The 22,749-nt window shown below is 44.0% G+C and overlaps 3 protein-coding genes and 2 non-coding genes across 5 annotated transcripts; 3 read left to right on the forward strand and 2 right to left on the reverse strand.

Annotated features, from left to right (window-relative positions):
• Positions 1–4,620: 4,620 nt before the first annotated feature.
• Positions 4,621–8,256, forward strand: LOC113006617 (ribonucleoside-diphosphate reductase subunit M2). Its single transcript, XM_026142686.2, has 10 exons — positions 4,621–5,630; positions 5,747–5,815; positions 6,163–6,309; positions 6,380–6,496; positions 6,580–6,713; positions 6,807–6,901; positions 6,991–7,124; positions 7,213–7,317; positions 7,420–7,533; positions 7,920–8,256. Exons 1-10 carry the CDS (start codon positions 5,541–5,543, stop codon positions 8,070–8,072), a joined length of 1,158 nt encoding a protein of 385 aa, XP_025998471.2. The 5' UTR covers positions 4,621–5,540; the 3' UTR covers positions 8,073–8,256.
• Positions 7,709–7,844, forward strand: LOC113007213 (small nucleolar RNA SNORD94). The gene has a single exon (XR_003269891.1). It is a non-coding gene; the product is annotated as a small nucleolar RNA SNORD94 (small nucleolar RNA).
• A 210-nt stretch (positions 8,257–8,466) lies between the features above and the next one.
• Positions 8,467–16,014, forward strand: LOC113006619 (galectin-8-like). The gene is made up of 9 exons (XM_026142690.2): positions 8,467–9,665; positions 13,008–13,096; positions 13,209–13,416; positions 13,531–13,653; positions 13,737–13,802; positions 14,257–14,283; positions 14,666–14,754; positions 15,459–15,624; positions 15,711–16,014. The coding sequence occupies exons 1-9, from the start codon at positions 9,627–9,629 to the stop codon at positions 15,858–15,860; spliced, it is 957 nt and encodes a 318-aa protein (XP_025998475.2). The 5' UTR covers positions 8,467–9,626; the 3' UTR covers positions 15,861–16,014.
• Positions 16,015–16,257: 243 nt separating this feature from the next.
• On the reverse strand, positions 16,258–20,101 carry LOC113006616 (ribonucleoside-diphosphate reductase subunit M2-like). Its single transcript, XM_026142685.2, has 10 exons — positions 18,980–20,101; positions 18,795–18,863; positions 18,282–18,428; positions 18,095–18,211; positions 17,878–18,011; positions 17,690–17,784; positions 17,467–17,600; positions 17,274–17,378; positions 17,058–17,171; positions 16,258–16,671 (listed from the first exon to the last, which is right to left on the reverse strand). The coding sequence occupies exons 1-10, from the start codon at positions 19,067–19,069 to the stop codon at positions 16,519–16,521; spliced, it is 1,158 nt and encodes a 385-aa protein (XP_025998470.1). The 5' UTR covers positions 19,070–20,101; the 3' UTR covers positions 16,258–16,518.
• Positions 16,747–16,882, reverse strand: LOC113007214 (small nucleolar RNA SNORD94). The gene has a single exon (XR_003269892.1). It is a non-coding gene; the product is annotated as a small nucleolar RNA SNORD94 (small nucleolar RNA).
• Positions 20,102–22,749: the final 2,648 nt, after the last annotated feature.

Genomic DNA, 22,749 nt, shown 5'->3' on the forward strand with positions numbered 1-22,749 from the left:
GTCAAAGGAGCTTGGGTAAAGGCGGTGATATGTAAGGTGGTCAATAATTTTGTCCTTTTCAAAGTCTTGAAGGCAAGCTATAACTTTCTTTTTGTAGCTGCTTGTGGTCTCGCTTTAAGGCTTCGTAGGTATTGTTGTCACTGAGGAGAGTAGTGATCTTTGTATGGTAATCTGTAGTGTTTAGGACCACGGTGCATCTTCCCTTATCAGCTGGTAAAACAGTGATGTTGTGGTCTTTGCTCAGGGAAGCGACGGCCTTCTTTTCCTGTATTGTGAGGTTGGATGGAGGGAGCGTGGCTGAGACTTTCATCCTGATTTGCTCTGCTTCTGTCTGTGATAATTTATTAATCCGTATGACAGATTCTGTGGCTGTGATGAGGTCCACTATGGGCAACTGTTGTGGAGAAATGGCAAAAATTGCTACCATCCTTGCTCCTCTTGTGGGGAACACCCCACACCACATCAAGAACTCCACCGACTTCACCGACAAGGTCCAGAAACTTACCCTGGATCCAGATGAAACCATGGTGTCCTTTGATGTAGTCTCTCTCTTCACTTGCATACCCACCACGGAGGCCGTGGAGACTGTCAGAAAACGACTACAAGAAGACAGCTCCTTAGAGGACAGGACCAACTTCACACCCGATCAGATCTGCACACTGTTAGACCTCTGCCTCACCACTACATATTTCAAGTACAACGAAGGCTTTTACAGAAAAAAACATGGCTGTGCCATGGGCTCCCCCGTGTCACCTATTGTAGCCAACCTTTACATGGAGGAAGTGGAAAGGAAAGTGGAAAGTTCAAAGGAAGAGTACCCAGCCACTGGTACAGATATGTGGACGACACCTGGGTCAAAATCAAGACACAAGAAGTGGAATCCTTCACTGCGCACATTAACGTGGTGGATAAAAACATCAAGTTCACCAGGGAAGACACAAAGGACAACTGTTTGCCTTTCCTGGACTGCGCTGTACACATTGAAGAGAACGGCAACCTCAACATCGAAGTTTACCGGAAGCCCACACACACGGACCAGTACCTCCTCTTTGACTCCCATCACCCTCTGGAACACAAACTTGGAGTAATTAGGACCCTACACCACCGGGCAGAACATGTTCCCTCTAAGCCTGAAGGAAAAAAGAAGGAACACACACATGTAAAGGAAGCACTCAAAACGTGCGGCTATCCTAAATGGGCGTTCTTAAAGTCAGCAAAGAGGCACAGAAAAGAAGTCCAGACACCAGCGAGGGAGGATAAGAAAGACAGACGCAACAACATTGTCATCCCCTATGTAGCCGGTGTATCAGAAAAACTCAGGAGAGTTTTCTCCAAGCATGACCCAGCAACACGCTCAGACAAAAACTGGTTCACCTGAAAGACAAAACGCCAAAACACAGACTTAACAATGTGGTGTATGCTGTACAGTGCAGCGAGGAATGCTCAGACCTCTACATTGGAGAGACCAAACAGCCACTTCACAAGCGCATGGCACAACACAGAAGAGCCACCTCCACAGGACAAGACTCAGCTGTCCATCTGCATCTTTCTTAAGGATAAAGGACACTCTTTCGAGGATGCCAATGTTCACATTTTGGACAGAGAGGACAGATGGTTTGAAAGAGGAGTGAAAGAAGCCATCTATGTCCACTGTGAGCGACCATCTTTGAACAGAGGCGGTGGTTTACGACACCAACTCTCTGCCATCTATAATCCAGTTTTGAGATCCCTTCCCAGACGCCTTAACGCCCACTCACATCCTGGGCCATCTGATCTCAGGAATTCGCATGATAAGGTGGGGCCAGGTTTCACAATGAACACACCCAAAACTCTGGCTGATTGGGACCCACACCCAGTTTCACACCTTGGCTCAGGCGATTAGAGGATCATCAGGGGGTCCTTTTGTCCCTCTGTGGGGGGTTACTCCCACTAGGTTTATATCTGGGACTCTCCACCATTTGACCTTAGAACTGAAGAAGCTTCTCGGATGAGAGGTGAAACGTCTTCAAGTAACTTAAAGAAGTCCAGACACCTTTCTTTACAAGCTCCTTTGATTAACGAATGTGTATTTATGACGATGATTTGTGAGACTGGTAAACTTACCTTTGTTCGTACGATGGTCTTTCGTTCTACACGGTGCATTTCAAGGTCCTGTCCCATCCGTCGGTAAACTGTACCTGGGCTTGTTGCAGTGACCTGAAGTTACTAAACTTCATGAGTGTATGCACTCACTCCAAGAACCGTATAATTATAAATCTGAGCGTGGTGAAAGTTGGGCAGCACGCTAACGTCTTTTGTCCACTCTGTGTGCTCCTAAGGGTCTGACCCTTTCACTCCTTTTATTTTTTCCTCGTATCTTTTCTTTGTCTTTTTGTCGAGTCTGTCTTTGTACGGACCGGCATTGTTCTCCTTTTGTTTTGTACATTCCTTTTTTGTGCTGCAAAGAAAAAAACAAGAAGGTATTGGAACCGGAGAATGAACGTTTTGCGGTGCTGCAAATGCTTGCATTTGATGCGGTGTTTGGATTGTTTTGCCACGAGTTCCCGGCATGCAATGCGCAAAAATCACGTGATTGCTAAACAAGGGGGAGGGTGCATCCGGCCTCCTCGGCTGTAATTGGTCCAGCCCAGAGTCGATCATGACCAATTGGCCAATCCAACACCTTTCATTATATATACCCTTCCTAAAAAAAAAAAAAAAATCCATCGGCCCATAAAAACAAAAAATCGCCAGCGGCCCACCGAGCAAATGCCCGGTATGCCCGATGGCCAGTCCAGCTATGCCAGGATGTGATGTTCTGTGTGAGGATGCTCTCCACAGCGCCTGTATAGAAAGTCCTGAGGATCACTGGAGAGACCCTGAACTTCCTCAGTTGTTGTAGGTGGTACAGGTGCTGCCTAGCCTTCTTGGTCTGGACCTGAATGTGGGCAGACCATGTCAGGTCTGAGGAGATGTGGACACTGAGATACTTGAAGGACTGCACTCTCTCCACTGGAGCTCCATTAATGATAATGGGCTTGTAGTCCCTGCTGACCCCTTCTGAAGTCCACCATCAGCTCCTTGGTCTTGCCGACGTTCAGCTGGAGGTGGTTGTCCTGGCACCACGATGCCAGATTCTTCACTTCATCCATGTAGCCCGCCTCATCGTTGTTGGAGATATAATATAACTAATTTGCATATGACTATTGCTCAAATGAATGAGTTATGAAATCTGACCAGCTTAAAAGTATTATTCAATTACATTTATCAATTATCATTATTCAATTACTCGCCTCTGTCAGTGCGCCCCAGGGCAGCTGTGGCTACAATGTAGCTTGCCTTCACCAGTGTGTGAATGGGTGGATGACTGAATGTAGTGTGAAGCGCTTTGGGGTCCTTAGGGACTAGAAAAGCGCTATACAAATGCAGGCCATTTACCATCATGTGAAACACTGAATATAAAATGAACACAAATCAATTAACAATAAAAAATACATTTATGCTCGGACAGAGTGAAGTGTAAACGGAGCACCTTCATGCTTAACAAGAAGGAATGTCCGAATATCAGTGTGATGAAATGAGTCATTAGAGTCTTAAAAACAAAACAGCACAATCATAATATTTCTATTAATAGCCTACCCATTTATAAATCCAGCCAGAAGACAGTCATCCACATGAAAAACAACCACTATACATTACTTAGAAATGCATTAGCAGAGTAAAGAAAACTTTTTTAAATATAAAGTATCTGGAGTTTTCAGGAAGCCCCACCCCTTCCTGGTACTTTACTAGACTATGGCTGTGTCCCAATTCAGGATGTGCATGCTTGAAGTACGTGCACTACGCGTACTACGTACGGTGCGTACTATAAGTACGAGAAGTGCCCGCGAGAAATGTTTCATACAGCATTGTGTGACATAAATGAAAGAGAAAAAATGTTTTGTTGGTCATTCAGCATTCATAGCATGCAGAAGTTGCATTTCACTTACAATGATGCAATGAGAATCCTACCTACCATCTACCTAGAGGAGGGAGTGCCAGTCAGATGTTTATGTTAGGTTAGGGTGTTTGTACTTTTAAAGTACTTTTGAAGAAGTTAATGTTCACTTTTGTAGAGTATTTGGATGCTCCGGCTAACGCTATGATTTCAGCACTCACAAATCCTACTGTGAGTTATTCCCATCATTTATCCAGTCTGAGGAAGCTGGTTTAAGACTTTATGTGTAAACTGATTTCTTTTAATTGTACTGTTTGTAGCATTGGGCCTGTGTTCATTATATTTGTAATATGGTTTAATGTTTAAATATATTTTTATATTTTCATTTTGGTTTTATAAGTTGTGCTTTGTGTAATCATGGACTTAAGTCTTTTATTAAAGCTTTCATTGATTCATTGATTCATAGTTGTTTATTATTACTGAAGATATTTTTGTTATTTGGAGATAAAGGGTCAGATAAGGGTTTCTCATCCAGACAGATTTAGTTATAGTCAAATATGTTTACAGTTTGATTACAAAATGCATCAAAAGGATCATGACTGTTGCCGACAACAACTGGAAAACTGAGTCACTAAGTCCATCCCGCACAACAGGGGGCGAAACTGAGCGACCCGATCTCGTCAGATGTAACCCGGAAGCAGTAACACGAAGCTCTCAAGCTGGAAGGAGATGTAGGTTTAATAAGATCGGATTCATGAGGAAAATGAAATTCAAAGTTTGTCTCCAGAGGCTGACAGCTACTCAGACCGCAGTTACAACACATTCAGGTGATGGGAGCCAGAAAGACTCAATAAATCTCCTTTTAAATCCATTTTTTCTGCTCAAGTGACCGACATTCCTCCAGAATCCTCTTGGCGCTTTTACATTTTTTGTTGATGCAAGTGTTTGTTTTCTGATATGACAGCTCATTTAGATGAGAGGAAATCAGAAATGGCGGCAGCAGAAATAAAGACTGATTCAGGTTAAATAACGGCGAGTTGATGGTAGACCCTTTAAAGCAGAAATCGGTTAGTATCCGTTAATATGTGTGGATCCAGCCACATGATTTAGAACAACCCGCTGAACTTAACCTGCACGAAAATAGATGTAATTCTTGATTCTTTAGGCGCTAAAGTCTCATTATTACAGAAGCGTTTTTTCTTTGAGAAACATTCTAAAGTGTTTTTGAATCACAGTATAAAATGTTTAATATGAACCAATGCAATATTTTTTATCAAAGTCTGAAAGGTTTCGTAAGCACTCGTTTTAATCATTTTGTAAACAGCAGTTACGAAAGGTTTTGTAACCCGCACAAACAAAGAGTTTGAATTTCCCGCAATCGTTTAGGGGTCACGAGAGCACTTCTCGCGACCTGATTGGCTCGGTCCCTCCCGACTGTTTAAAGGGGCTCATTTAGCTGCGTGCCCATTGGCCAGCAGTTCTAGCGCCAAGATTCCAATAAAAGGGCGAGCAGCGGAAGCCCTCTACTGTCTCCGTCTATCTGCAGCTACTAAGCTTTAGCTTTCTGCTCCTTTTAGCTTCTTAGTGTTTTTTCTTTGTGTCCGTTTGAACCCGAAAAGTCACAATGCTGACCGCGCGCTCCCCGCTCTCCATGAAGAACGAGCAGACCCTCAGCGGGCAGCTGGACAAAATGTCTCTGGACAAAGAGAACACGGTGAGGCTGCTTCAGGTTCCCGCTCACAGAGGCCGCCGATTCTTTAACGTCACCGAACAATTACAGGTATCGATAAAGAGTCGCTGTGTGTGCTGACGGTCTGTGTCTCCTTTCAGCCTCCGGGCCCGAACAGCAGCCGCATCCTGGCGTCCAAAACCGCGCGGAGGATCTTCGACGCTGCTGCGGTAAGTGAGAGAAAAGCCGCAGGAAGCTTCGCACATTTAGCGGATTCCTCATATCAGCGGACCGAGTTGATGCTGAGCTCACTGACGGCAGCAGATGTGGCGCCTAAACTGTGGCCGTGGCGCCAACAGTGAGCGGCAGGGCTGAGGTCGGTTCAGGGTTCTAGTTTATTAGGAAGAGCTGCTGTGGTGTTCAGGTTTTATGCCGTTTCTGTTATTTTGTCCACCACCTTCAGATCAGTGAACGATACAGGCAGCAAATCTGCACAAACTTTAACTTTTCACTGTTTTTGCTCCAGAATCGATGAATAAGCTAATCAATAATCCTGAGCAATGATCTTTGTCTTCAGCCCAAAGTGAAAAAGAGCAGCAGCTCGCAGGAGGAGGAGCCTCTGCTGAAGGACAACCCTCGCCGCTTCGTCATCTTCCCCATCGAGTACCACGATATCTGGCAGATGTACAAGAAGGCAGAGGCGTCCTTCTGGACGGCAGAGGAGGTAGGTAGAGCTGTAATGGGGCGGGGCTTGATGCTGGACGCCGTGATGCTGACGTGCTCTTTCTGTGCAGGTGGATCTGTCCAAGGACCTGCAGCACTGGGATGCCATGAAGGACGAAGAGCGCTACTTCATCTCCCACGTGTTGGCCTTCTTTGCCGCCAGCGACGGCATCGTCAATGAGAACCTGGTGAGCCGCTGCGCCTGCTCTTACAGATGGTTTTGAGGTCACGGACCGCTGTAACACTCTTGTTGTCGCTCTTTGACCAACAGGTGGAGCGCTTCATGCAGGAAGTGCAGGTAACGGAGGCCCGGTGTTTCTACGGTTTCCAGATCGCCATGGAGAACATCCACTCAGAGATGTACAGCCTGCTGATCGACACGTACATCAAGGACCCCAAAGAGAGGTACGCAGGAGGCGGGGCCAAATACTGTTCTGTAGTGGCTTAACTGGCCTGTACTGATCTAACTGGTGAGTCACGATGTGTTCCCGCCCTCAGAGAGTACCTGTTTAATGCCATCGAGACGCTGCCGTGCGTGAAGAAGAAGGCTGACTGGGCGCTCAACTGGATCGGCAACAAGAACGCCACCTACGGTAAATAAGCTGCTGCCCATTAGGCCACCTGACGCAATGGTTCCACCTCAAGCAGCTTCATTGATTATTGTCTGTTTATTGATCTGCAGGAGAGCGCGTGGTGGCCTTTGCCGCTGTGGAGGGGATCTTCTTCTCGGGTTCGTTCGCCGCCATCTTCTGGCTGAAGAAGAGAGGCCTGATGCCCGGCCTGACCTTCTCCAACGAGCTCATCAGCAGAGACGAGGTGAGGCGCCCTGTTGGTGTCAGATTGCAGGTATTGATCCAGTGATGATGTCACTCTTAACGTGTGTTTGTGTGCCTGCCGCGTTTAGGGTCTGCACTGTGACTTTGCCTGTCTGATGTTCAAACACCTGGTGAACAAACCGCCCAAGGAAACTGTCATCAGCATCATCAAGAACGCCGTGGAGATCGAGCAGGTGAGTCCCAGCTGCAGGTGAAGCTGCTCTGCTGGGCCCACTGGTTCATGGTGGATTTACTGGTTCAGGATGGCTTTAATGGGTTTATTGGTTTGTGTGCAGGAGTTCCTGACTGACGCTCTGCCCGTCAAGCTCATCGGGATGAACTGCGACATGATGAAACGGTACATCGAGTTCGTGGCCGACAGACTGTTGCTGGAGCTCGGCTTCTCCAAGGTAACGCCCCACACAGGTCATGTAATCATGTGACTGACTTAAAGGCAGAAAAACAGCATCACAACACTCATCTCAGTGACAAGCTAAACTTAAAATAAAACATGATCAGTTCTCCACACAGACACATTTCAGGAACTCTTTGACCTCAGAGAGCAACATGATGAAAGTGATGGTGTGAGTGATGATGAAGTGCGCAGGGGTACGGACCTCAGCCAGTGATGGGGGCTGAGTGCTGCTGCAGAGTCTGATCAGAGGACGAGTGGTTCTCTGATGGGCAGCGGCAGTGCGACACAGACGCCTATCTGAACTCGCCCATGGGTGGGGGCGGGTGACCTCAGGGTGGGGGCAGTGGGTGGAGCTGACTGACATGGTGTTTCTGTGTGCAGATCTACCGGGTGGAGAACCCTTTTGACTTCATGGAGAACATCTCCCTGGAGGGAAAGACCAACTTCTTTGAGAAGCGGGTGGGCGAGTACCAGAGGATGGGCGTGATGGCGACGCCCACGGACAACACCTTCCGGTTGGACGCTGACTTCTGAGGCGGCGGCTGCTCTTTGGACTTCAGCCAGTTGGATTGCAGGCAGGACTGCAGTCGGGTTCAAACGTTTGTTTGTTTGTTTGTTTTTTCTTTCTTTTTGTACATAGACTTTGTAGAGTTTTTATTAAGTCTTATTATAGTTTTAAATATGTACATTTTTGTAATAAAGCAACTGTTTGTAAAAAGCAGACTCTTCAGTTTCACATCTGTAACATCTTTCTAAATCACCGTAGTCCCATCATTTCAGGCCGGACAAGGCTGGAAGTGAGCGACTTGCACTGGACAGCCTAGCCAATGATGTGCTGCTGCTGTCACAGTTGCAGATGTGTTGTACAGAAATGGAGATGATCTTCATTTCTGTACAACTCATCTGATCTGAATTAAGACTCTGAGGCTGAGCAACCACAGCCGTGTATAAATAGACTTTTGGGGTTGTTTAGTCTTAAACAAGTTTTCCGAGAATCTACAAAAGTTTCCCCAAGTGTCCCCAAAGTTTTTACCCATCATGGTTGCAGCCTCTTGAAATGAAGACAATGCACTGACTTCTCTACACAATGAGTTGTAGAGGGAACAACAGCCGTGGCAGTTTGTCCTAAAACAACAGCGGTAATCTGCACATTTAAATATTTCAGATATTGATCATTTTTGAGAATATTTTATTTTCATAATGAAGACAGCACTGGTGTTTCTAGTTTAACAAAAACCCTGCAGTCCAGTGGTGGGATGGCATCTCTTTGTGAGACAGAATTGGATGTACTCATGGGATATGTAGTTTGTACTCAGTGTACACTTTGAGGTCCAGTGTTGTATCTGTTAAACTAACAGGCTGCATCAAGTTGATGTCAAGGCCGCCAGCAACATGTGATGTGGAGGGTCAAAGGTTAAGGATTTTCCTTTAATTTGTCACTCACAGGAGGATGTAAGGAAGGATATAACCTGTCTCTGTTCTGGATAAAATTCAAAGGCTGGCGCTTCAGTGTTCATACGTTATAAACATGTGACTCAGACATGATAATATTCATGTCTTGTTTGTCCTGGTGGCTGACAGCAGGTTTGGAGATAATTGAGCAGTTATACATTTTATTCCAAAATAAATAAAAACATTTTCCAGAAGTTTTTCAGTGTTAATCACTCAGCAAACCACATTTTGACAATAATGTTCACTGAGATGATTTCCTCATATTTTTTTTTTGTTTGTTTTTTTTCTCAGAGGTCAATCGGAAACCTCGCAGTCTCCCATCAATCATTTATTGGAACCACGAGACTGATTTTTCCACCTCCGCAGTCTCTAAGGAGAGGACAGTGACGTCATCACCAAGGACCACAACGTGTTTTACATAACAACAGTTTAGACCAAAAACACGCTTTTTAGTTTAAAGTGGGTTTAACTATATTTCTACGAGAATTCAGTTGACATTACTGTGTGCTCTGATTTTATCTTCGGGTCTGTAGTCTTTGGTCTTATCTTTGAACACGTGATCCGCGTGACGTCATAAACGGAAGTAAACAAACGAAGTAGTCAGAAAGAGCTGCGGAGACGCTATTCTGCGCAAAAATGTCGATTTCCAACCCGAGGCAGGTGTTCCACAACCCGGTAAGATATCCTATGGTTTCGAATTGATCTCTATCATCAGTTTTCATTCTCATTTTCAAGGATAAATCGATTGTTGATCGACGATGCTTCTGTGAAGGGACCAGTTAGCATTTTAGCTCACCTAACAGCCTTAAACAATGACTATCTTATGTTAAACATTCTTTTAAAAAATATTCGAAGTGTTTTAAATACACTGACAAACAACGGAAAGAGTTCGGATTCAATATCATCCGCTAAAAACTTTATTTATAGGAAACCTTTGGTACTGCCGCACTGCGGAACACACGTTCAGAGAGGCTGGCTTGACATGAGTTTCGGTCACATGAGATGCTGTGTGGGTTAAGCGTGTTTTTGTTTTGTTTTTTCAGGTTGAATTAGAGACCATGTATTTAAAGTGTGATTTTAAGTATGTTTGAGTTTAGATGTGAACACATCTGAGACAATTTGTAAAATATCTTCAAAATTGTATTCAGTTTGGCGACGGTGTTTTGGCTCGTTTGACACTGATTATTTATCATGAATCGTTCTTCTACATCACGTGTGACATCGTGTAAATATAATAACTGACCCCTGGGATTCCGGCTTTAGTGTCATCCACTGAAAACTTTGTTTCGTCAACCTTTTTGGACAAACTGTGTTAAAGATTAGTGCCTCCGCCCAGCATCATTTTTAGAGTCGCATGTCACCCTGTTCGTGTTTTATTTTAGACCGAATTAAAGAACAGGTCGGCACAGTTTGATTTGATCTGATCTGGTGGGTTGGATATATAGAAAATTTAAAATATGCAAAAATTTTAGTGGGTTTTCGTCTAGTTTAAGGAGTGAGTTCAATTAATTTCAATTCAATTTTGTCTATACAGTGCCAAATTACAACGGCATTCGCACTTTGTATTGTAAGGCAGACCCTACAATAATACATAAAGAGAAAAACCCAACAATCATATGACCCCCTATGAGCAAGGACTTTGGCAACAGTGGGAAGGAAAAACTCCCTTTTAACAGGAAGAAACCTCCAGCAGAATCAGGATCAGGGAGGGGCGGCTATCTGCTCTGTGGGGGAAGACAGGACAAAGACATGCTGTGGAAGAGAGCCAGATATTAATAATAACTAATAATTAAATGCAGAGAGGTCTATTAACACATAGTGAGCAAAGAACAAATGCCCAGTGTATCGTGGGAATCCCCCAGCAGCCTCCACCTATTGCAGCACAACTAGGGGAGGATTCAGGGTCACCTGATCCAGCCGTAACTAGCAAAAAGGAAAGTTTGAAGCCTGAACTTAAAAGTAGAAATGGTGTCTGTTTCCTGAATTCAAACTGAAAACTGGTTTAGAAGAAGAGGGATCTGAAAACTGAAGGCTCTGCCTCTCATTCAACTTTTAAATACTCTAGGAACAGTGTGATATATGGTACATATTGTACTATAAGGTCATTACGATAAGTTGGGGCCTTATTGTTTAAGACCTTGTATGTGAGGAGCAGGATTTTGAATTCTGTATTTAACAGAGTGCCAATGAAGGGAAGTCAGTATAGGAGAAATCTGCTCTGTCTTTCTGTTACATTTTTTATAACTTCTTCTGAAATGTAGAGGAGATATTTGTGCATGAAGATTGAGAATGGAGAAGTTTTTTTTTAAATGATTCAAACTAAAAGCAAAAAACTCCAATATGAATAAAACATGTGATTCGTGCAAAAAATTCAGTCACCCGCCAGGATAAAATCTACTAATGAAAGCAGGAAGAAAATGTTCACAGTGAACAAGAGGAGGTAAAAACAGGCCTTCAGATCTAGACAAATAAAACCTGCAGGAAGTCTCGACCTGCTGAGAGAACAAAACCAGCTTTAAATCAGTGACTCAGCTGCTGAAAGCTGCCCTTCATAAAACTGCTGATATGATTATTAACAGTCAAAAAGAAAAAGGTTTGAATTCAGCTCAAACATGTGAGAAACAACAGAGATTCTTTGTTGGGATGTTAGCAGAGCTGTGGGCAAAAGTAAAGTAACTTGAGGACTGTAATTCAATTCAACTTTCTTTCTTTAGCACCAGTTTACAATTACAGTCGTCTTTGGGTGGACAGGTCACCCAATTCAGATCCACCTATAAACTTATATATTCTCCTGCAGGTGGAGTACTGTTTGAAGTTTAATAATAATGATCACATGACCAGAGGTGGGACGTAAAGTGCAAATACTTTGTTGGTACTTGAGTAGTTTTTTTTTTTTTTCTGACTTCTTTTTATTTTCACTCCCTACATTTGAAACAAACACCTGAACCTTCTGCTCCTCACATTTTCAGAACGGACTTCAGGTTTGACGTCTTTGGGGGAGTTATTATTTTATCACTGTGAGCCTCAAACATCAAACTTATCTGAGCCTGAACAGAAACACATGACAGGCAGTCCTATTCGTTTATTAGTCCCCTGAGGATGTCACATGAAGACCAGAACCACTGCAGGTGTCCGTAAACTGCGCTTGCTGTACTTCAGCATCTAGTTAGCCAAGATGAGCGAGCACTTTTGCCACCTTTGCACATGACTCGTCACACAGTCTTACTGTGGTGACTCAAGTGAGCTAGCAGGTGTCTTTACCTGGAGTCAGAATCGTTTGACTACAAGTGCGGAACAAGCTTAATGAGAATACTTTGGACTTGAAAGCGGAACTGACGGCCTGATACAGACAGACAGTCCAAAGACCTGAGAGCAGATTATTTACTGCTCTGCTTTTATTTTAGTTATCTTTTTATAATCAAATCAAAGCTGTCTGTGAAGGTTCGCAGTGATCCAGGTCATGGTAGTCTAAGGAGCTTGGAAAGAAACGCGACTGGACATCTTTAAGTTTCTTGAAGACGTTTCACCTCGTCTCATGGAAAAGCTTCTTCACTTCACTTCTTCACGTTTCTTGAATCTGTTTAGACACGTTTATTTCACTTTATTTCAAATCCACAGACGTGGATCTGTGCTGCATACAGGGTAACACATTCAAGCCCAGGAGGGGAGACACACCCATCCCCGGGTCAGAGCCCAGGTAAACAGGAGGGTTGTGTCAGGGAGGACATTCGGCATAAAATCTGTGCCAAATCAAACTTTTGGAAAAACCTCTACACGTATCTACAAATTTCATATATTTAAACAGGTGGAGGTTTTCTCTGAGCGTCTCTAAGTGAAAGCAGGAGAATTTCTGTGATTCTCCTGTTACATTCTAATTTCAGATTCTAATCTGATCAGCTGCTGACGGAGCTTTGAGCTCTGGTTCATTCACACCGATCTAGTCCCTCCTCTCAGGTGTTTCTAGGTGTTCTCTGTGGTCATCTGACCCTCCTCATGTTTGTGGTGTTCTGTCCACAGTCGATTCCCTTTGCTGGGACGATCCTGGGTGGGTTCTTGCCAGGTGAGATGGTTCTAATCAAGGGCTCTGTGCCGTCTGGTGCTGACAGGTGAGGATGCCGATCTTCATCATCAATCGGATATTTAAAAAAAAAACAAACGTCAGAGTCGGGGTGCAGATTCTTAAAGCGGGATCTTCTCTCTCTGTTCGCTGTCTCACAGGTTCCAGGTGGACTTCACCTGCGGCAGCAGCGTGAAGCCGCGGGCCGACGTAGCGTTCCATTTCAACCCGAGGATCAAAAAGTCGTCCATCGTGTGCAACACGCTGACGAAAGAGTGCTGGGGCCGCGAACAGATCCACTACGAGATGCCCTTCAGGCTCGAGGTCGACTTCGAGCTCATCATCCTCATCCTCCAAGACCAGTTCAAGGTGAGAGACGAGCCGACCAATCAGGTGTCAGAGAAGAGTCAGCACGGCAGAGTTTAACTGTTCAATGCAAGTCAAACTGGTGTCCAGCGATGTGTTGTTTTCGTGCGTGTTCAGGTGGCTGTGAATGGCGCCCACCTGCTGGAGTACAAACACAGAGTGGAGCTGGAGCGTGTTGACACCATCAGCATCTCAGGAAAAGTCAAAGTTCAGGCTGTGGGCATCCTTTCCCCGAGCTCAGTGAGTGTCTCTGTAACCCGTGGCAACCTGCAGCTTTACCATCAGAGGGTTAACCTGTTTGTTTGTTTGTTTGTTTGTTTCAGAGCCCCACCTCTCCCGCTGGCAGTCCGCCCAATAAGGACACAGACGAATCAGCAATAATTGATCAGGTGTCCTTTCAATATCTGTGTTGCATTTCACTAGTATAGTTTTATGTTAGCTAAAGATTTGAAATCACTGTCTGATAGCATCTCTGGATGGCTGGCACTCATAAGGATTGTTTTCTGTGGAAGAAAAGTCACGTGATCTGCGAAATGCTTCCAAATATGAAAGCCCCGCCCCTTTCATGTGACTGCACAGGTCAAATCCTGAGTTACTTACCCAGTTGATAACCAGCTTGGTGTGAACTCTGACCCTCACTGTTAGCTTAAGTGGATCATAACAGAAAGATAACGTGGGTATCTTCATAGCACAGGACACGAGTCATCACAGGGCAGCGGAAATGTGGACCTTTCTGGAGAAACTGCGTCTGTTTTTTGATCAGCGTCGGATGTGGTCTGATTGGCTAGAGTTATGCATCAGTCGATCAGATTTTAATCAGATTTTTTTTTCCATGCGTTTCAGCCAGTGTTCTCCTCATCAGGTGATTTGGTGAGTTTTCCTGATCAAATCATTGATTGATGATGCATTTATTTCTTACAATAACAACAGTTTAATACAAAGAAATTTGAATGAATTATTTTTAAAGCAACTTTTAGCTTATTTTACTTAACATAAATATGATCAATTAAAATCTGTTTTTTATATCAGTCATATTATATCAGCCCACATGGTTGGCCTGAAATCATATTTTGGTAAAGAAAATGATTTATCATATTTCACCCATTGATCTTACATTAATCAGTGAGATCACTGATCTTATTTGATACCAAATGATCTTCTAACTTTTAACACAGATCTAAATTTATATTTAAAACTATAAAGCCAAAAAAAGGGAAATGTTTTAGTGTGTCTGACTCTCTGTTTCCTACAGAGTATCCCGTTCAGAGGTCAGCTGGTTAATGGGCTGACAGTCGGACGCAGCATCATCATCAAAGGAGAGACCAATCAGAACGCAGAGAGGTAAGGATAATAAACAGCTGTGGGAGCCCAGTACAGAAACTGATCAAAGCGACAATCAGTGAGGCATCGATCAGAACTTAAATTAACTTTAGTAAAAATTTTGTTCTTGTTAATAACAACATAAGTTTTATATTCTTAAATTCATAATAAATTAATCACAGCTTTGTGAATACAGGCTCTGATTTACAAGCTGACTCCACAAGCTGCTCAGAGACATTATCAGTCAGTGCGCCCCAGGGCAGCTGTGGCTACAATGTAGCTTGCTATCGCCAGTGTGGGAATGTGTGTGTGAATGGGTGGATGACTGAATGTAGTGTAAAGCGCTTTGGGGTCCTATGGACTAGAAAAGCGCTATACAAATGCAGGCCATTTACCATTATGTTTGTGGGGTTTAGGTATTGTTGAGCCAACTAACACAATGAAAACCTGACTGTGATGAATAACTTCTATGTAGTAAACCTGAAGTCTGGCGCCAGTAGAAACTGATTAGCTTAAACTGAAGTGCAATGTTTGGATTAAAGTCACTGAAACATTTTCAGAGTTTACAGGTTTTATTTAAATATAAATTTAAATTGAGTTATGTGACCGTCACTTGATCATCACAGACCACCTTGCATGAACCTGCAGAGAAAGTAAACATGAAGCATTTCAGAGTTTCGGTTTAGCCTTTCATGGCTCATTAATGACATCACTTCCTGTTACAGTTTCTGCGTGAACTTGCGTCCAGCGACCGGGTCCGACATCGCTCTCCACCTGAACCCTCGCTTGAAGAAGCGTGTCTTTGTCAGGAACTCCTTTCTGTCCGACTGCTGGGGTCATGAGGAGATGGCGCTCGCTTCCTTTCCCTTTACTGCGGGGCAGTACTTTGAGGTGACCTTTGACCCCTGCCTTAACATCCACATGTTGTGATGGGTTTTTTTGTTTAATTTTTAAAACCTGCTGTCATCTCCCCACAGATGATCATCCACTGCGACGCGCAGCACTTCAGAGTTGCCATGAATGGGCAGCACCAGCTCGATTACAAACACCGTATGAAGGAACTGAGCGCCATCAACCAGGTGGAGGTGAAAGGAGATGTGACACTGCTTGTCGTCAGAGTCCTCTGAGCGCCTGCTAACCATCATGAACACGAAGCCATAAAAAAAACCACTGACGCCTCCTCCATAACCAATCATTTAACAGATTCTAACTTCATTTCCTCTTTTACTAAAAACCCATGTCTTGTCCAGTGTCTTCAAAATAAAAGTCTGTCATTCCTCACATCTGTCCAGCTGTTTTGTTCCAAAAGCAGCTGCTGATGATAGTGGTGCTGGCGCCACAACAGGGACCAGATCATCGCCCAGCCGTGACGCTGGGTCAGATGTTGAGTTCAGATTAGTTTTCTCTATGAACATGACTTTAAGTTTACGCAGTCAAATCAGATGAAACCTGAGGAACCAGATTTTAAAAATGTTTTAAACTTTTCAGTTCAACTTAATGTCAGAAGAAAAAGACCAGAGCTGGTTCCTGTTCACGGAGTCATTTATTAAAGCTCAGTATTAAAAATACACTAAAAAAAACAAATGTAAACTGTACACATTTAAAGCCCTGACATATTTACAAAGCGCTGAGCCACAGAGTTAGATTTGATCAGGTCTAATGCTGCAGCTCACAGACTCAAGTCTGTAAATAAAGATTCAGTTCATCATTTGACCCTAAAAGTCCAAGAGTCTGTTCCAGCATGCACCGGGACGGAGGTAGTGTGACGGCAGGGACGCTCCACCATCAGAAGTCAGCGTCCAACCGGAAGGTGTTGTCCGTGGGCGTCGCCATCACGCCCATCCTCTGGTACTCGCCCACCCGCTTCTCAAAGAAGTTGGTCTTTCCCTCCAGGGAGATGTTCTCCATGAAGTCAAAAGGGTTCTCCACCCGGTAGATCTGCACACAGAAACACCATGTCAGTCAGCTCCACCCACTGCCCCCACCCTGAGGTCACCCGCCCCCACCCATGGGCGAGTTCAGATAGGCGTCTGTGTCGCACTGCCGCTGCCCATCAGAGAACCACTCGTCCTCTGATCAGACTCTGCAGCAGCACTCAGCCCCCATCACTGGCTGAGGTCCGTACCCCTGCGCACTTCATCATCACTCACACCATCACTTTCATCATGTTGCTCTCTGAGGTCAAAGAGTTCCTGAAATGTGTCTGTGTGGAGAACTGATCATGTTTTATTTTAAGTTTAGCTTGTCACTGAGATGAGTGTTGTGATGCTGTTTTTCTGCCTTTAAGTCAGTCACATGATTACATGACCTGTGTGGGGCGTTACCTTGGAGAAGCCGAGCTCCAGCAACAGTCTGTCGGCCACGAACTCGATGTACCGTTTCATCATGTCGCAGTTCATCCCGATGAGCTTGACGGGCAGAGCGTCAGTCAGGAACTCCTGCACACAAACCAATAAACCCATTAAAGCCATCCTGAACCAGTAAATCCACCATGAACCAGTGGGCCCAGCAGAGCAGCTTCACCTGCAGCTGGGACTCACCTGCTCGATCTCCACGGCGTTCTTGATGATGCTGATGACAGTTTCCTTGGGCGGTTTGTTCACCAGGTGTTTGAACATCAGACAGGCAAAGTCACAGTGCAGACCCTAAACGCGGCAGGCACACAAACACACGTTAAGAGTGACATCATCACTGGATCAATACCTGCAATCTGACACCAACAGGGCGCCTCACCTCGTCTCTGCTGATGAGCTCGTTGGAGAAGGTCAGGCCGGGCATCAGGCCTCTCTTCTTCAGCCAGAAGATGGCGGCGAACGAACCCGAGAAGAAGATCCCCTCCACAGCGGCAAAGGCCACCACGCGCTCTCCTGCAGATCAATAAACAGACAATAATCAATGAAGCTGCTTGAGGTGGAACCATTGCGTCAGGTGGCCTAATGGGCAGCAGCTTATTTACCGTAGGTGGCGTTCTTGTTGCCGATCCAGTTGAGCGCCCAGTCAGCCTTCTTCTTCACGCACGGCAGCGTCTCGATGGCATTAAACAGGTACTCTCTGAGGGCGGGAACACATCGTGACTCACCAGTTAGATCAGTACAGGCCAGTTAAGCCACTACAGAACAGTATTTGGCCCCGCCTCCTGCGTACCTCTCTTTGGGGTCCTTGATGTACGTGTCGATCAGCAGGCTGTACATCTCTGAGTGGATGTTCTCCATGGCGATCTGGAAACCGTAGAAACACCGGGCCTCCGTTACCTGCACTTCCTGCATGAAGCGCTCCACCTGTTGGTCAAAGAGCGACAACAAGAGTGTTACAGCGGTCCGTGACCTCAAAACCATCTGTAAGAGCAGGCGCAGCGGCTCACCAGGTTCTCATTGACGATGCCGTCGCTGGCGGCAAAGAAGGCCAACACGTGGGAGATGAAGTAGCGCTCTTCGTCCTTCATGGCATCCCAGTGCTGCAGGTCCTTGGACAGATCCACCTGCACAGAAAGAGCAAGTCAGCATCACGGCGTCCAGCATCAAGCCCCGCCCCATTACAGCTCTACCTACCTCCTCTGCCGTCCAGAAGGACGCCTCTGCCTTCTTGTACATCTGCCAGATATCGTGGTACTCGATGGGGAAGATGACGAAGCGGCGAGGGTTGTCCTTCAGCAGAGGCTCCTCCTCCTGCGAGCTGCTGCTCTTTTTCACTTTGGGCTGAAGACAAAGATCATTGCTCAGGATTATTGATTAGCTTATTCATCGATTCTGGAGCAAAAACAGTGAAAAGTTAAAGTTTGTGCAGATTTGCTGCCTGTATCGTTCACTGATCTGAAGGTGGTGGACAAAATAACAGAAACGGCATAAAACCTGAACACCACAGCAGCTCTTCCTAATAAACTAGAACCCTGAACCGACCTCAGCCCTGCCGCTCACTGTTGGCGCCACGGCCACAGTTTAGGCGCCACATCTGCACAGTAACACACACGAAGCTGCCGTCAGTGAGCTCAGCATCGACTCGGTCCGCTGATATGAGGAATCCGCTAAAAGTGCGAAGCTTCCTGCGGCTTTTCTCTCACTTACCGCAGCAGCGTCGAAGATCCTCCGCGCGGTTTGGGACGCCAGGATGCGGCTGCTGTTCGGGCCCGGAGGCTGAAAGGAGACACAGACCGTCAGCACACACAGCAACTCTTTATCAATACCTGTGATTGATCGGTGACGCTAGAGAATCGGCGGCCTCTGTGAGCGGGAACCTGAAGCAGCCTCACCGTGTTCTCTTTGTCCAGAGACATTTTGTCCAGCTGCCCGCTGAGGGTCTGCTCGTTCTTCACGGAGAGCGGGGAGCGCGCGGTCAGCATTGTGAATTCGCGGGTTCGAAAGGACGAAGAAAAGAAAAAAACTAAGAAGCTAAAAGTTGCCGAAAGCAAAGATAGCAGCAGCGGACAGACGGAGACAGTGAAAGGCTTCTGCTTCAGCTCGCCCTTTTATTGGAATCTTGGCGCCAGAACTGCTGGCCAATACGAGGAGTCCCTTTAAACCGTCGGGAGGGACCAAGTCGGGTAGTTGGTGGCGGTAATGCATCATTTTGCTGTTTGCCAACTGCCAGTAAACCCTATATAGAAGAAGAAGAAGAAGAAGCAGCCAGTCAGGTCGAGAGAAGTGCTCACGTAACCCCTAAACGATTGCGGGAAATTCAAACTCTGTTAGCGGGTTACAAAACTGTAGGTAACCGCTTTTACAAAGTGATTAAAACGAGCGCTTACGAAACCTTTCAGGGCTCCTCGCATTTTTTCATATTAAGCATTTTAAACTGTGATTCTAAAAACACGTTACAATGTCTGTCAAAGAAAAGAAAAAGGCTTCTGTAATGAGACATTAACGCCGAAAGAGTCAAGATTTACATCTGTGTTCGTGCAGTTGAGTTCAGCGGATTGTTCCAAATCATGTGGATCCTCATATGGACATTGAATAACTGATTTCTGCTTTAAAGTGTCTGTCATCAGGGCTGTCGTTTAAACTCACATTAAAGCTCAGTCAACGGCGCCTTTTCTGCTTCCCTCTCATCTAAATGAGCTGTCACCATGGAGATTTAGCGCCAAATACACGTAACACGCCCGACATTACAATAACTCTCCATTTACAGGCGTCCTGTGTGTTTGCATATCAGAGACTGGCATCAACAAAAATCTGTAAACATATGCAATATGTAAACGAAAAACGAATCTGCAGGAATTAGTCGGTTTCTTTGAGTCACTCGAGCAGAAATAAATTGATTTAAAGGCTGATTTATGTTCTGTATCTTTGATCTGAGCAGCTTTTAGCCTCTGAAGACAAACTTTGAGCTTCACTTTCCTCAAAAATCAGACCTCATCAAACCCATATCCAGCTGGAGACCTTCCTGTTACTGCTTCCGGGTTATCTAATTGGCTGCAGGAGAAAGGGTCGCTCAGTTTCGGCCCCTGGTGTCCGGGATGGACAATGACTCAGTTTTGCAGTTACTGTCTGCTACTGAGCAATAATGGTAATCAGTTGGATCAATTTTAATCGAACTGTGAACATATTTGATCATAACTGAATGTGTTTGTTGAGAAACCCTTACGTGACCGTCTATGGTCACAAACATAATGTAATGAACAGATATTTTAGAACAGCCTAGGTGGTTCTAGAAGGAAATTAAATAATTAAGTTTTATTAAATAATGCTAAATAATTGCATTACAGATATGATACTTATGTACAGTGGTTTATTAAGTGTTGTAGTAGAAATCTCAGTGTTAAACGATGATAAAACATAATGTTATTTTTGTTGTTGTTCAATTAAAAATAGCAAGTTACCACAAATTGTTTGACTCACATTCACACCTATGGGCAATTTAGCATATTCAGTTAACCTATCCCCACAAACTGCATGTCTTTGGACGGACACCTGGAGTACCCGGAGGGAACCCACGCAAACACGGGGAGAACCCCAGGCCTTATGGTGGAATTGAACTCAGGACCTTCTTGCTGTGCTAACCACTGTGCCACCGTGCTGCCCTATTTATTTATGTATCATTTACCAGTAAAACAGTTTCCATAGTTTTTTACTGCAGCTTTTGCAAAAATGCATGATAGTGAGCATTTTCAGTGATGTTGTATACTATAATCTGATTGCTTCATCACAATGTGCCAGAACAGACTGATAGTTACTTTTAAAGTATTGTGAAAATATGAGATCAAAGCAAATCTGCCAAAAATTTTATTAGATTATGAAATTCTGTGTTTTCACAGATGAAAATGCTTCAGTCTTGTTAGAGAACACTTAGCAATACTAACAGTGAAAATTATGTTTAAAAGGTATAATGTTTACAACATCTTTTCTCATTGGTTATTTTCTCAAAGAATCAAAAATATCTCTTGATCTGACCTGACAATTGTACACTTGGGACTCCTCAGGTGCTTCACCCTTGAACCGCACAGTTCGTTGTGACTCAAGTCCAACTCTCTAAGACTTGGACAAGGAGCTGAGAGCTGAGGACAGAGCTTCACAGCTTCTCTGTGAGAGTCTACAATTTCTCGTCTGGAAGAATTAATAAGAAAAAAAATAAGACAACACTGGTTTTAACACGTAATCATGGTACAGGAAGAAGTATATTCTGCAATATTTAATCTTGTTTCGGTGATGGTTAAAAAATTCCCTTCCCAAAGTTTGTTTAGTTAAGCAGTTAAGAAATTTGACAGTTTAAGTAACGTAGATAGAAGTAAAACATAACACATAAATTAACCTGTATTTGGTAGCTACAATTCTTATTTTTTAAATTTCTGAAGGAATAAACAAATGTATATGTTGATCTGACCTGAGAGTTTCCAGTGTACAGTATGAACTCTTGAGTCCTGTAGACTGTTGCTTCACTCCTGAATCCTGCGAGGTGTTCTTACTAGAGAACTGGGAGCTGAGCGCTAAAGAAAGCACTTCACAGCTTATCTCTGAAAGATTGCAGCTCCTCAACCTGAAAAGTAAAATAGTGGACAAGAGAAAAAACAATGTGTTAAAATATTTTGTTAGAACTTCTGAGTTTGTGCGTTTTTTAACTCTTTGCCCTTATCACAATAAATCCCTTAGCTTCCAATAATTTACTAATTAAATAAAGAAATATAAATACTCCAAGAAAAAAAGTTCAAATAAAATGACTAGATTTTTTTACCCAACATAGGTAATGGGAAAGAAATGAGTGGTGATAGTGTCACAGGGTACTGATTTAAGCAAGTTTACCATTAAAAAGATAAAAACAAAGCGACTGAAACACACACACACACACACACACATTCATTAGCCTAATACTGATAGATACATTTAAGCAGATGACCCTACTTAATTACATTTACAAATATTGAGTGTGAAAAGCTAAAGTGCCAAGAGTGCAAGCAGAGTTGTTGAGCTGTTTGGGGCAACCAAAAACAACCACCACAGTCTTATTCTCATTTAGACATATAAAGTTTTTAGATCACTTAAGCAGTGGTTAAAATGACCCTTTGTCATTTTCTTTGACTGGAATATAGTGTTGAATCTCATCGGCAAAGCAGTGATAACAAAAAAATTATACCTTTCAAAAATATGTCCCAAGGGAAACATATAAATGGGGCTTATAAACTGAATAGAAGATTCCTGATGCTTTTATCTCTTCACATTTGGATTATTGTTATGAAGTGTTTTCTGGTTTGATTGAAGCATCTATTAAATGCCTCTTTCAATCTGCCCTAAATGCTGATCAAAGGTTTACAATTCACTCTGTTTTATTAATCACACATTACCCCGCTTTTAAAGCTTTTGCACTGGCTACCTGTTAGGTTTAGATTTCAATTTAAAATATGGATTCTTACTTTTATGGCCATATGGGTTGAGGCACCCACTTACTGAATGGCTCCGAGCTTACACCCTAGTTCCTGCATTTACCCATCTAAAAAATAAGGTCGATTGGCCAAATTTTCAAACTTTAGTTTCAAAAACGTGGAATAGCTTTGTGTTCATTTTATTTGATGTATGTGTTTCCCTATTGTTT

The sequence above is a fragment of the Astatotilapia calliptera genome, chromosome 15, assembly GCF_964374335.1.
Source record: "Astatotilapia calliptera chromosome 15, fAstCal68.1, whole genome shotgun sequence".
Classification (NCBI taxonomy): domain Eukaryota; kingdom Metazoa; phylum Chordata; class Actinopteri; order Cichliformes; family Cichlidae; genus Astatotilapia; species Astatotilapia calliptera.